The 13,151-nt window shown below is 43.1% G+C and overlaps 1 protein-coding gene across 2 annotated transcripts in view; it reads right to left on the reverse strand.

The window, feature by feature from the left end:
* PTTG1IP2 (PTTG1IP family member 2) overlaps nt 1-13,151 on the reverse strand; it is a 60,844-nt gene that overhangs the window by 23,342 nt on the left and 24,351 nt on the right. For both annotated transcript variants that reach the window (XM_048838103.2, XM_048838102.2), the window contains exon 5: nt 7,843-7,911. In XM_048838103.2, the coding sequence (XP_048694060.2) occupies nt 7,843-7,911 (69 nt within the window). The remainder of the gene's footprint in view (nt 1-7,842; nt 7,912-13,151) is intronic.

Raw genomic sequence — 13,151 nt, forward strand, 5'->3', positions numbered from 1 at the left:
TAAGAACTGGAGCAAAAACGATCTGTGTAGGATTTTAGGGGACCCTGCATCAAGTAGAAGATCTTACAAACACTATAGCATCTCAAGCGCACAAAAACTACGGGTCTTATCTGACCTATTATCACAATAAAAAAAACTTCACCAGTGCTTCTCTCTCAGCCTGGTTTCTATCAGCCAATAGCTCCAGAAGTGCTATAAGCACACAGTATCTAAGCACTGAATGCGGATTATAAAAGCACAGTGGGAAAAAAATCCAGAAGGCTAGTTAATACTCAATCCTGCCCTAGGTTCAACAATGGAATGCTAATTATGAAAACATCAGATTTTCAAATTCTGTGGGAATTCTGTTGTAGTGAGCATCTGTATCTTGAGTCACCAGAGGATAGTACGGGTACTTTCTGACCTCTTTTGGGAAAGGCATGAGTGCCTTGGGTCTCCTCTTGAAGACATTAGCTCCCTGCTTCCTCAAATCGACATCTGGACTACACGGTTTGCTGCCTAACTGCAATTGCTGTTGTGCAACAGTTTTCAAACTGGGGGTCAGGACCACAAAGTGGGTCCCGAACAAATTTTAATGGGGTCACCAGAATTGGCTCAGACTTGCTGGGGCCCAAGCCTGAGCCCCACCTCCTGGGACCAACGCCGAAGCCCAAGGACTTCAGTCCTTGGCAGCAGGGCTCAGGTTACAGGCCTGCTGTCTGGGGCTGAAGCCCTTGGCTTCTGCTTTGGTCCCCCTCGCCCAGAGTGGCGGGGCTCAGGCTTTGGGCCTCCTAACCCGGGGTGGCAGGGCTTGGGCAGGCTGAGGCTTCGGTGCCCCTCTGCTGAGGTCGTGTAGTAATTTTTATTGTCAGCTGGGGGCCACCGTGCAATGAAGTTTGAGAACCCCTGCTGTACTGGGTTCCAGAAGTGGTGGTCTGTAAGATAAGGAGGACTTTTAAAGTCTATATCAGATCCACTTCCAGGATCTGGGACTGCACAAAGAACAAGTACGGGTTGTAAAGCACTGACTTGATATGCTTTAAGTTAACTAAAAAGAAAAGAAGTACTTGTGGCACCTTAGAGACTAACCAATTTATTTGAGCATAAGCTTTCGTGAGCTACAGCTCACTTCATCGGATGCATACTGTGGAAACTGCAGAAGACATTATATACACAGAGACCATGAAACAATACCTCCTCCCACCCCACTCTCCTGCTGGTAATAGCTTATCTAAAGTGATCACTCTCCTTACAATGTGTATGATAATCAAGTTGGGCCATTTCCAGCACAAACCCAGGTTTTCTCACTCCCCCCACCCCCCTTTCCAAAAAACACACACACAAACTCACTCTCCTGCTGGTAACAGCCCATCCAAAGCGACCACTCTCCCCACAATGTGCATGATAATCAAGGTGGGCCATTTCCAGCACAAATCCAGGTCTTCTCACCGCCCCACCCCCATACACACACAAACTCACTCTCCTGCTGGTAACAGCCCATCCAAAACGACCACTCTCCCCACAATGTGCACGATAATCAAGGTGGGCCATTTCCAGCATAAATCCAAGTTTAACCAGAATGTCTGAGGGAGGGTGGGGGGGGTAGGAAAAACAAGGGGAAATAGGCTACCTTGCATAATGACTTAGCCACTCCCAGTTAACTTAACTTAACTGCAGCATTAGTATACCACCTGTAGCTACTTCGGAACTTCTCATCTGGATCCAGGTAGAGAGAGTAGCAATATTCTAAACTGCAGAGTACAAATACATAAGTTCCTATGGTTAGGATATTATCCAGGAGGAAAGGATGGATTCATCTTGATAGCTGAAGTGGGAAGACAACACTTTAGGTAACTGCTGCTACTTGAATGTCCAGGGTCAATAAGTCCAGTATGATACTTAAGGTGTGCATACACTTAACTTCAAGAATGCACATGCCTTTAAAGGGTAAGATGCTAGTACTCCACTGCTTCTCACAGGATTTCCCCGCTGATCTTCACCCAGGCTCCAATCTTCTCTACGTACTGAGATATTTAGGACACAGTGCTGTCTGGGTGAATGGCACAAACAGACCTGCCTGTCACCTGCATATGGCGGACATCATTGTCAACTCACTATACTTCCTAAAGATTACAGATTGATGTTAAATAGCAGCAGTGACAGAACTGAGTTCTGAGGAACTCTGCTTGTCAAAGCTCCTAAGGAGCAGCAGCAGTTGTCCATCATGGACTCTCTACGGATATTTTTGACAGGAAAGAGTGGAACCAGTTTAATCCAATTATATCAATTAATTCCAGGACAGGTGGTCAGGTGAGTGCTATTTCCAACAGGGTAGAAGATAAACAATGAGTCACAGAATTGTTGCAAGATATGTTTTGCTCTCTCTTCATTAAAGGTTCCACATACAATAATCTGAATACCTACAAGATAACTACTAAAAAACTCTAAGACTGTGAGGTTTTTCCTTACGAATTCATAACAATTAAATAATAATGCATGTATAAGTACATAAAAATGCAGAATTTAGATCCAAAGAAAACAAAAACACCTACAAAGTGCTCTAGACACAATGGGATAGAACAGTGAAGTGAAGAATGTGCAAAGGATTTTATTTTGCTTGGTTTTCAAACGCAATTTGAAGATACCTCCATTTAGCTCACTGAAAAGTAACAGAATCACTCAATGCCCTTTCATAATGATCAAGCATTTGATGTTTTAACACAACTGCATCATACCAGTGCTTTGTAGATTAGTATATTTATTTCACTTTCATAGTAGAATGTTTGTGTTTATCAACCCTGAAAGTTCTTGCAGAGAAATCATGTGAGCAGATATAGTCCGTAGTACACAATGTCACTTCCCATCATTTCCCTCTTCTCCGGCCCTCATTTTCAAAATCAATTCGTGAACTGTGATCTGGCATTGACCAATTCTGGGGTTTAGAACAATATTTCCTGCTTTCCATTAAGAACCAAATCTCACTTTTTAAGAAAAGAAAGTTGCATATCGTTTGAATAGCAGGAAGCACTGGGATACATTATGGAGTGACAGCAATCACTCCATAGCTAAGGTTGCATCTGTATTTATGTTCTAAAACAAGTTTCCCTCCATCCTCCCACAAAACCAATCTCAAAATTGAAAATTTAACCTCACACAGAGGTAGATTTGTCCTACAAATGTAAAGCAAATTAGACAAGAGTTTCTAACTATGACACCCTAAATAGAGCTCATAGTTCAAACAGTCTAACTTTTTCCACTTCACAGCCAAAAAACAGAAAAAAAGAAAAGAAAAACAGTGTACTAGACTCCCCTAGCTCAGAGCTAGTGCATAGCACCAATGTTTAGCTGAAAAACATTTAATTTCAGAAGCTACCTCTTCAATTTCAAACATTGCTATGGATTTATCTGGTCATGCAGTCTTAGTACAACATGCCATATGACTGCTGGATGCCTGAGTTTTCTTTTTTTTTTAATTTTGATTTTAATTTCTCCAGCCTTTTACATTGAGATCTGTCTCTGCAAGGAAAGCCAGTCAGTACCTTGGCTTCTCAATAGAAAGATTTTCCACCAAAAGATCTTTTGAAGGGCAGCTCTAAGGAGGCTAGAATGCATCCCAAATCTTTGGCCCACCACCGAGTCCCAATTTTCAAACACCGCTCTCTACGCCCCACCTTCTGAGGCCCACAGGAAGTCAGCCTGACGACCTTAGGAAATTCAGAGTAGATTTTCCACAGGATGGGGGAAGATCAAGAACCCAGAAGGGAAGAACCAACAACAAAACTGCTGGTCTTAAGAAGCTCTTTGATCTCTCAGACCTTAGTAGGTTCACTGGTACCACCATTGAACCTCCACAACCCTTAGTAGGCTTGTTAATTCCCAAAATGTGTCTGCTACATGCAGGTGGGCAGGGAGAGCCCATTAGTGCTTTTTTTGTAGGGGTGAATGGGAGGAGAGCGAGACCCAGGGAACCCTGATGAATATCTTAAGACTTACAAATGGTTCCTAAGAAGCTTTCTGAGAATTGCAGCAGGTGGGGTTGCCCTCCCCAGAAGTGTCACAGGGGATGGATGTTAAAGACTGCCAGGGGGCTGAAAATCCTACTGAGAGCTTGACAACAAGGGGAAATTTACCTCCTAATTATATCACTAGAGCTATGCAAGTATAAAACTCTCCATGCAGACATTCTTATTCCAGAACAAGAACATCCACACAGGGACCTGTACTGGTATAGCTACAGTGGTATAAATACAACAGTATAATTTTGCCACTCAGTTCTCCCATGTAGAAAGAGCCCTAAAGATCATGTAGGGGGGCACCAGGGAAGAGATCACAGGAAGCCAGGAAGAAGTCTTCACCTCCCAGAAAACCCCTACACAATGGACCAAGAGCACAAGTCACATAGGCCAGTTTTTCCCCAGGTCTGCTGAATCTCAAGCCTCCTGACAGTATTTTCCACCTACCCATCTTCCAATGCCTCTACCATCAGCTATTAGAAAGAAAGGGAGGCACACTTCTACAGAACCTAAAAGGTATATAGAAGAAAATGCTAAGGGCCTACAGAGGTATAGAGAAGAGGGACTCCCTTTTTGAGGACCTTAAATGATCTGCAGCATCAGTTTCCTCAACAGGAGAGTGGATAGGTACTGCAATTAACAGGGAACTTTGTTGCCAGCCGATCAAGTGCCTACTGATTCCCTTCCTTGCCTGCACCCCCAGACTTCCTAAGGTCTGCTAGATAAAGATGCCCTTACTGTGAGCCTCCTACAGTTTGCAAGAATAATTCCTCTCCAACCAAACCTAGGAGCATTAAAAAATACTGAAGTAAATCCCTCCCTCCAAGACTGTGCAGATAAGTCTGCAGGCACACAGTGATTTAACTGCATATCAACTTTTTTTTTTTAAAGTATTATTAAAAAAAAAAAAATTAGAAATCCAGTGAATTCAAGGTTAAGGTTGCATTCTTTAAACAAGGCACTTAAATTACCTTAACTTTGCCTCCCTAGCTATGCCATAAAACAATCAGAAACTTTTCATTTTATTCATCCTTAGTAGTTTCATTTACATGGAGAATACCTTAAATCTTAACTGGAGAATGACTGAGTCTCACAGTGACGTCAGCGTACAAGGATTCAGCATATACTATAGGTGAACATATATGTTAGATGGGGGGGATCTGAGTTACCCAGGAAAGAATTTTCTGTAGTATCTGGCTGGTGACTCTTGCCCATACACTCAGGGTTTAGCTGATGGCCATATTTGGGGTCAGGAAGGAATTTGCCTCCAGGGCAGATTGGAAGAGACCCTGGAGGTTTTTCGCCTTCCTCTGTAGCATGGGGCACGGGTCACTTGCTGGAGGATTCTCTGCTCCCCTAAGTCTTTAAACCATGATTTGAGGACTTCAGTAGCTCAAACATAGGTGAGAGGTTTTTTGCAGGAGTGGGTGGGTGAGATTCTGTGGCCTGCGTTGTGCAGGAGGCCGGACTAGATGATCATAATGGTCCCTTCTGACCTTAGTATCTATGAATCTATGTAAGCTCAGACCAATGTGAGAACTGCAAAAATGGTTACCAGTGGGACAGACAAGATTGTCCATGACCACTGCAAGTAGTTGTATCTTTGGCACTGTTTTTTTGTTTTTCCACAAGGTGTTAAGAACTTTGGGTAGGCAATAACCTTATTAGGCAAAAGGGCATCTTGTTAGTTAAATATAGTCTCTATACTACGTGTTATGATTTTATTGTATGAGTCACTCTTGATTTCCAATATTTCTGTTTACTATAATTTGATCTGTTCTTTGTTATATAAACATATTTGTGTTCTATATAAACTAACCTAAGCACTGTGTGTTAAGCAAAGCTGTTTTCTAAAATGTAACTAGTTAAGCTATAATCTGTAATAAGAAGTGGATCTGCTAATTCTGGGAGTGTGCAGTGGTTAAGGGGCTTGATGCCCAGAGGAATGCACAAAGGACTCAGGGTTGGACTGTGCCTATTGCTAACCTGCAGAGGGACCTGTGTAGACTGCATGTTGATGGGGTGTGCGTCAGGGACCCAGGCAGGCACAGACAAGGCTTCTTCATGCTAAGAGCAGGAGGTAACGAGGTGCTCCACAGCCCCGGGAAGTGTCATAGAATCTCATTAATTGTGGCATTCTGTGACAGCACTCTCCATAGACAGCACAACTTCTGTCTTGAGACTTGAGAAGAGCGTCACAGATCTTAACAACTGTTAGACATGCGCATCACTCAACACAGGTTGGTATGGTACTTCAGTTTTCTTTAGGCTGATTATGAAACCAAAACAATTGACTGCATGAGCTAAGTGATCAGTTATAAATTGAATGGCATGAATCAATGCTGACAAATACACTTTTTCTACAATAAATTTTTGTCTCACTTTCTAAAAAGATCAGGCCAACTGACACTTGACATATAAACAATGCTCATTTTGGATTAAGTCCACAAGCAAATTTGAATTTAAAAAAAAAAAAAAAAAGATTATAAAGCTCTTTTTAAGCACAGCCGAACAGTCATCTTCCCGTGACATCACTGCATATTTTCCCAGCCCGATATGAAAGATCCAGAAGTTGGGATCGATTTTGCCAAAGCATTTACACTGAAAGGGTGCACACTCCCCATCAATGAATTGGAGAGGGAAGCATTGGCTCCAGCAGTGCTCCTGTATCCCAGCGTTTTCCCGCCTTAGCCACTCGTTAAAAATGAAGGATTAACTGAAAAATGAATGGCTTAAGTTTACTTACTAAAAAAACCACTAAAATAGGGGCTAGAATTGCCCTGGTCAGTTACATGAACACTCCCCAAACATCAGTGGCTACCTGTGTAAAGTGCTCGAATATGACTGTATATGAATGTTTTTTCATAGCTGACCACTCATGTTTTTTTGCATGGATGAATCGAAGAAACTCCATTCCTGAGATGCTAAGTTAGCATCTTAGCTAACATTTTATTAAATACAAGTTTGCACTCAATATATACCATGACCAGCTAATACATTTTAAAAATGTTAAAATGTGTCTACACTTGTTGCAAAGTTATGCTTAAAAATACATCAACCAACACATTTTCAAACCATCTATGTGACCCTGTCTTGTCTAGGAAGCGTCTTACCTCTGCCCCTTCCTGTCCCTATTCCCCTCAGTGGAGCGTGATCTTCAAAGTCCTATAAAAACACACGTCGTCCCCTCAAGCCCCAAAAGAAGGGCATGAATGCAAAAAGATAAACTTGTTGTGTAAGTCTACACAGTTAAAATAAAGCCAGAAATTCAGCTAAGGTTGCTACCTCAAAGTTAAGTCGGCCATATATTTTAAGGTAATGTTTAACATCCACTATATTAAACTATTCATTTAACCAGAAAAACAAAATTCACATGTGCTACATGGCAGAGTTAACATATGCAGGAACGTTAAACTCCATTTCTTGATCTTGATTTTAACTGTGCAAAACTTAGCCTTAAATGCAAAGTGCTTAACTGGTAAGCAATTTCCAGATCACAAGTATGAGCTTTCCTGTGGTTTTGTTTGAACTCTGTCTTTTCCTAAGTAGTACAACCTTCAATCCCCAAAGTAAAGAGCACACCAGTTAAATCAATGGAAAGGAACGTACACTGGCTCTATCCAGTATTTGAAGTTGCACTGTCTTAGTCAGAATCAAATATCGTTACAATGTCTGTGCTTATATTTTCCTGTTAATGTTTTATCTTTATTGCCCCGCCTTCTTAGATGGCTCTGGGTTTTGGACTGTTTGTTTAATATATACTGTATTCCCTAGGAGCTAAGGTTACTACTTGTGTAATAAAAATTCTACCAAGAAGTGTATGGTTATACATTATATTTCCAAAACTCACCGCTGAAGAGATTGCATTCGTCTCTCCTCTCGATCTCTGGCAAGTCTTTCTTCCTCTTCATCTGGTACACTAGAAAGATGGGGGGGGGAGAAGAGAGGAGAGAGAAATCGAGAGATTTTTTGTGCTTGAAAAAAAGCCTGTTGGTCATTTAGCAGACAATGTTTTAATCGGCCCTTATTTACAGCCCTTACAGCTGCACTTGACTCCAATACATGGTTTAATTCACAACTGACAAATTGGTAGCGTTTTCCCTTTACACTAGAAGTATTTTTAGTTTTGCAGTACTTGCACGCTTTACCAGCTAAACCTGCGTATACCATATAAGAACTACAAAACAGTTGAAGCCAATGCCTGTCAAAGGATATTTTATTTTTCTTTTAGTTATTCATCACCGGACTTAATTTATCCCAACTCCTTTGAACACGAAGAATTAGTAATTGTATACTTTTGTCACATTTCTCCAATTATCATCTCCCAAAACTGAATGCATGATCTGGAGATGTGTTAATCAGAAATATTGATAAGTCTCAACATGTGTTGGTTGAGATGTGAAGACTAACAGTACCATATGACAGGTTTCAGAGTAGCAGCCGTGTTAGTCTGTATTCGCAAAAAGAAAAGGAGTACTTGTGGCACCTTAGATCGAATGCATCCGATGAAGTGAGCTGTAGCTCACGAAAGCTTATGCTCAAATAAATTTATTAGTCTCTAAGGTGCCACAAGTCCTCCTTTTCTTAGTACCATATATGTGCACTTACATCAGCACTTAAGCAGAGCAACAGTGACATCCAGTGGCTAGAACAGGATAATCACAGCAAGTCACAACATAGATGTGCCATACATACATATGTTGTATGTATGGCACATCATACATAGATCAGAAGGGGCAGTCTGAATTCAGCAGTTCATTAAAGGACACAATCAACTGTCAAGTCACATTTCCATATAGTAGTTTTAAAAACTTACTATTGTTACAAGTACCATCCAAGAATACTAAAAGTGATTACAGTGGAAATGTTTTTAAATGTGTATGTTTTGGATACATCTTACATAGCCAAAAACCCCCCCACAGCAGCAAGTCTCAGAGCATGGGTCAATTGACTTGGGCTCATGGGTCTTGCACTACAGCTTGGGCTCGAAGCCTGAACACCTACACAGCTATTTTTAGCCATGTAGCACAAGCCCAAGTCAGTTGACCAAGGCTCAGACTTGCTGCCTCCGTTTTTGTTTTTTTTTTTGGGGGGGGGGAGGGGAGGGACACACTATGTAGCTGGATCCTTTTCTGTGCAGTCAATTTCTGTTTCCTCTGTTTGTGTGGGCCTCTCATAGAAAGGGGAGAGAAAAAAAAAGTAATTTTTTTTAATTGCGGAAGATTAACTTGGGGATAAGTCAATAAATTGACCTTTTGTGAACCTGACCAGATTTCAAAGTGACAGCATCTGTTTAAATATCCTCTGTCTGGTATAACTTCAGAATGAATCCATTGTGGCTGAAATATGTGATACAACAGAAGCCTCTAACTCTTGCACAGCCTTTTGTAAAACTGGATTATCAGAGGGGCTAGGAGGGACTACATAATAGTCCCAACTCACATTTCTGTTCCAAAATATATAGACCCCCTAACAGCTATGACATCCCTCTATAGCAGGGGTTCTCAAACTGCGTGTCAGGACCCCTCAGGGGGTCACGAGGTTATTATATGGTGGGTGGGGGTCACGAGCTGCCAGCCTTCACCCCAAAACCTGTTTCGCCTCCAGCATTTATAATTGTGTTAAATATATTAAAAAGTGTTTTTAATTTATAATGGGGGAGTCGCACTCAGAGGCTTGCTATGTGAAAGAGGTCACCAGTACAAAAGTTTGAGAACCACTGCTCTATAGGACTTGGAATGTACAGTATTTATTATTGGACAGCATTGGAATTTAAAAGTATTTTCCTGCTTCGAACCACTCCAGGGAAGTTCTCAGTTAAGCTCATCATAGAAGTCAACTAAACTAAAAGTAACCATCATACTTTAGTATTTCAGCAGACTGACAAGTTCAGAAAGGGGCAATAGATTGGCATATACCATTAGTTTCATGAACCTTTAGCTCTGAAGAACATGGAAGCAGCAAAACTTCTGGTGCAAGATGCTAACAATGATAACCAACTGCAAATATACTAGGAGAAGCCCTGGGAGTCTTGGAACCTGTAGCATGAACAGAGCCAGAGGAGCCATTGGCACCAACGGTGCAGGGATTCACATTCCTGAATGCTTGTTGGCTGAAGGTGATGGTGGTTGCTTCTCTCTCTTCTGGGGCAGTCAAGCTCCAAACACGAGATGTCTATGCGGCAGCCAGAAGTAAGGTTCCCAGGCTGGGCAGACAGACTTGCTCTCTCAGGGCCTGCATTACCAAGCTAAAGATAGCTGTGCGACAATGCTGCACTGGTGGAGGCTCAGGCTAGCTTAGACCCAGCAGGTAGAGTGAACTTGAACTCAGATTACTAATCTAAGCCTCCACTGATTCCACAACACCCACAGTTATTTTTAGCCTGTTAGCGAGAGTCTGTCTATCTGGGCTGGGAGGCTTGCTCCCAACTGTAGTGTAGACAAACCCATGGAAACCTCCTCAACACGCTTTTCTTGCCCTCGTTTTGGATCACAGCTGAGAATGGTACGGACGCCTCCTCAAAACAAAGTGCCACTTGAAATTGGTCCCGTTCTGATAGCTTCATGCGCTAATGCAGGCTTCTTTGGTGCCAATGGAGGCCCCCGAATTACAGAGGGGATTCCGGATCAGGACCAAGATTCTTCAGAACCAAAGAGATTCCATGCAACTGAGTAACGGTAGCTGCCTGTTTACGAAGAGATGCATTCTTTAGCAGGGAAGCCCCCAGAACCAAGGAAGTCTCACAAGGACAGGAACTTTATGAGAAACAGGACACAAATAGTGAAGACGATTTTAGCACAAATGGAGTCCTGGCACTGCTAGACTCACAACTTGGCACCAATGTACAGTCTTCAGTGCTAGAGGCGATATGCCAGCTGAAGACATTAGATTTAAAAATTTTAGTAAAGCTAATGTTAAAAAAATTATATAATACATAGGTTAAGAAAAGAGCATCTGTACATCTGGGTATAGTGCTTAGATTATCCACAAATACCAAGTTTGTTTTTAAAAGTCATATGATACATAGAGTACATAATCAGCAATAGCCGAAATTTAGGTGAATAGATTTAACAGTACAGTTTAGATATTAGAATCTGAATACTCAGGTATATCACTCATGAAAAGTTGTACATAGATTTGATTGTGAAAAGCAAAAATATATCGATGAGTGGAGATTCTTAATTACTGAGTGACAATTAGGTAGGTTGTCCATTTAGAAAATAGTGACCTTCGAAAACAGGGGTCCTCTTCAGATTGCTTCTGGCTCTTGAAGTGATGATGGTGTGCCCTGTGTTCTTCACCTGTGGTACTAGGACTACCATCTCCTGGCAATCCTTGCACCACGCCCAGTGGCAGCCGATATGCTTCTCCAGTTGTCGCGTAGCATTGCAGGCATGAGTCCAGAGCGAAGCAGTCTCCCCCATCTTCCAAATTCACCTTTCAGCGAGCCGCTCAGGTAGGTGGCGACACCTTGAATGGAGGTGGTCATGGCGATTCACTTCTTGACGGCATCCTGCAGAGCACACTCCGCGATGTTCCTCACCGTGGCATCAAATTGGAGGATTGGGCCAAAAGAAATCTGATGAGGTTCAATAAGGATAAGTGCAGGGTCCTGCACTTAGGACGGAAGAACCCAATGCACAGCTACAGACTAGGGACCGAATGGCTAGGCAGCAGTTCTGCGGAAAAGGACCTAGGGGTGACAGTGGACGAGAAGCTGGATATGAGTCAGCAGTGTGCCCTTGTTGCCAAGAAGGCCAATGGCATTTTGGGATGTATAAGTAGGGGCATAGTGAGCAGATCGAGGGACGTGAGCGTTCCCCTCTATTCGACATTGGTGAGGCCTCATCTGGAGTACTGTGTCCAGTTTTGGGCCCCACACTTCAAGAAGGATGTGGATAAATTGGAGAGAGTCCAGCGAAGGGCAACAAAAATGATTAGGGGTCTGGAACACATGACTTATGAGGAGAGGCTGAGGGAGCTGGGATTGTTTAGCCTGCAGAAGAGAAGAATGAGGGGGGATTTGATAGCTGCTTTCAACTACCTGAAAGGGGGTTCCAAAGAGGATGGCTCTAGACTGTTCTCAATGGTAGCAGATGACAGAACGAGGAGTAATGGTCTCAAGCTGCAGTGGGGGAGGTTTAGATTGGATATTAGGAAAAACTTTTTCACTAAGAGGGTGGTGAAACACTGGAATGCGTTACCTAGGGAGGTGGTAGAATCTCCTTCCTTAGAGGTTTTTAAGGTCAGGCTTGACAAAGCCCTGGCTGGGATGATTTAACTGGGAATTGGTCCTGCTTCGAGCAGGGGGTTGGACTAGATGACCTTCTGGGGTCCCTTCCAACCCTTATATTCTATGATTCTATGATCTGAGCACGTCAGAAGGCGGAAGGCATGAGTGATCACGGCAAAGTCGCACAGATCACCCATTTGAGGGACGCCGTCGCCACCCTGCCTGTGTGAGATGTATACTAGTTCATTGCTGGCCCTCTGGGGAAGAAGCATCCACTTCTTCACCAGCTGCTGGATGGTGTTGCCTGCTTTGTTAAGAGGTACCTCTGCTACAGCGGATCCCCTCAGGATGAATGAGAAATACAGGGGGATTAGGAAGGTGTTCAGAGCACTGATCTTCTGCCACGATGCCAGTAGGGAGGAGTCAGTCCTGGCCACCTCTTGTAGGATCTCCGCGATGGTATCTGCTGGACGCGGAAACCCATCAGCATGCAGAGATGTTGGTATGCTTGCCTGTCCTTGAGGAAGATCATGGGTTCGCCCTGGACGTGAAATGGCATCGCCTGGACCAAATCCATTCTACTGCCATCAATATGCAGGGATGCACAATTCCTGGTACTGAAGCAGAGTCCCATCCAGTTGTCAGCCTGGCTGGTGGGGTCAAGCATTTGTTGGAGAGTCTCAGGGTTGTCTGCGACCAGGACCAAAGAGTCTGCGTAGGCCAGGATATTCACTCTGTTGTCACATAAATCGAAACTTCTAGACCGCTCGAATGAGTGGCCCCATGGCTAAGTTGAAAACTATGGGGCTCAAAGGGCAGCCTGGCTCCGGATAGGAATTTCAGGCATCTCTCCTTCCATGGAGCGGATGGTGGCGGTGCAGGCTTCAGACAGTTCCTGGATTAGTTGGAGAAAGTTTTCAGGTATC

Source organism: Caretta caretta, chromosome 2 (genome assembly GCF_965140235.1).
Source record: "Caretta caretta isolate rCarCar2 chromosome 2, rCarCar1.hap1, whole genome shotgun sequence".
NCBI classification, from domain to species: domain Eukaryota; kingdom Metazoa; phylum Chordata; order Testudines; family Cheloniidae; genus Caretta; species Caretta caretta.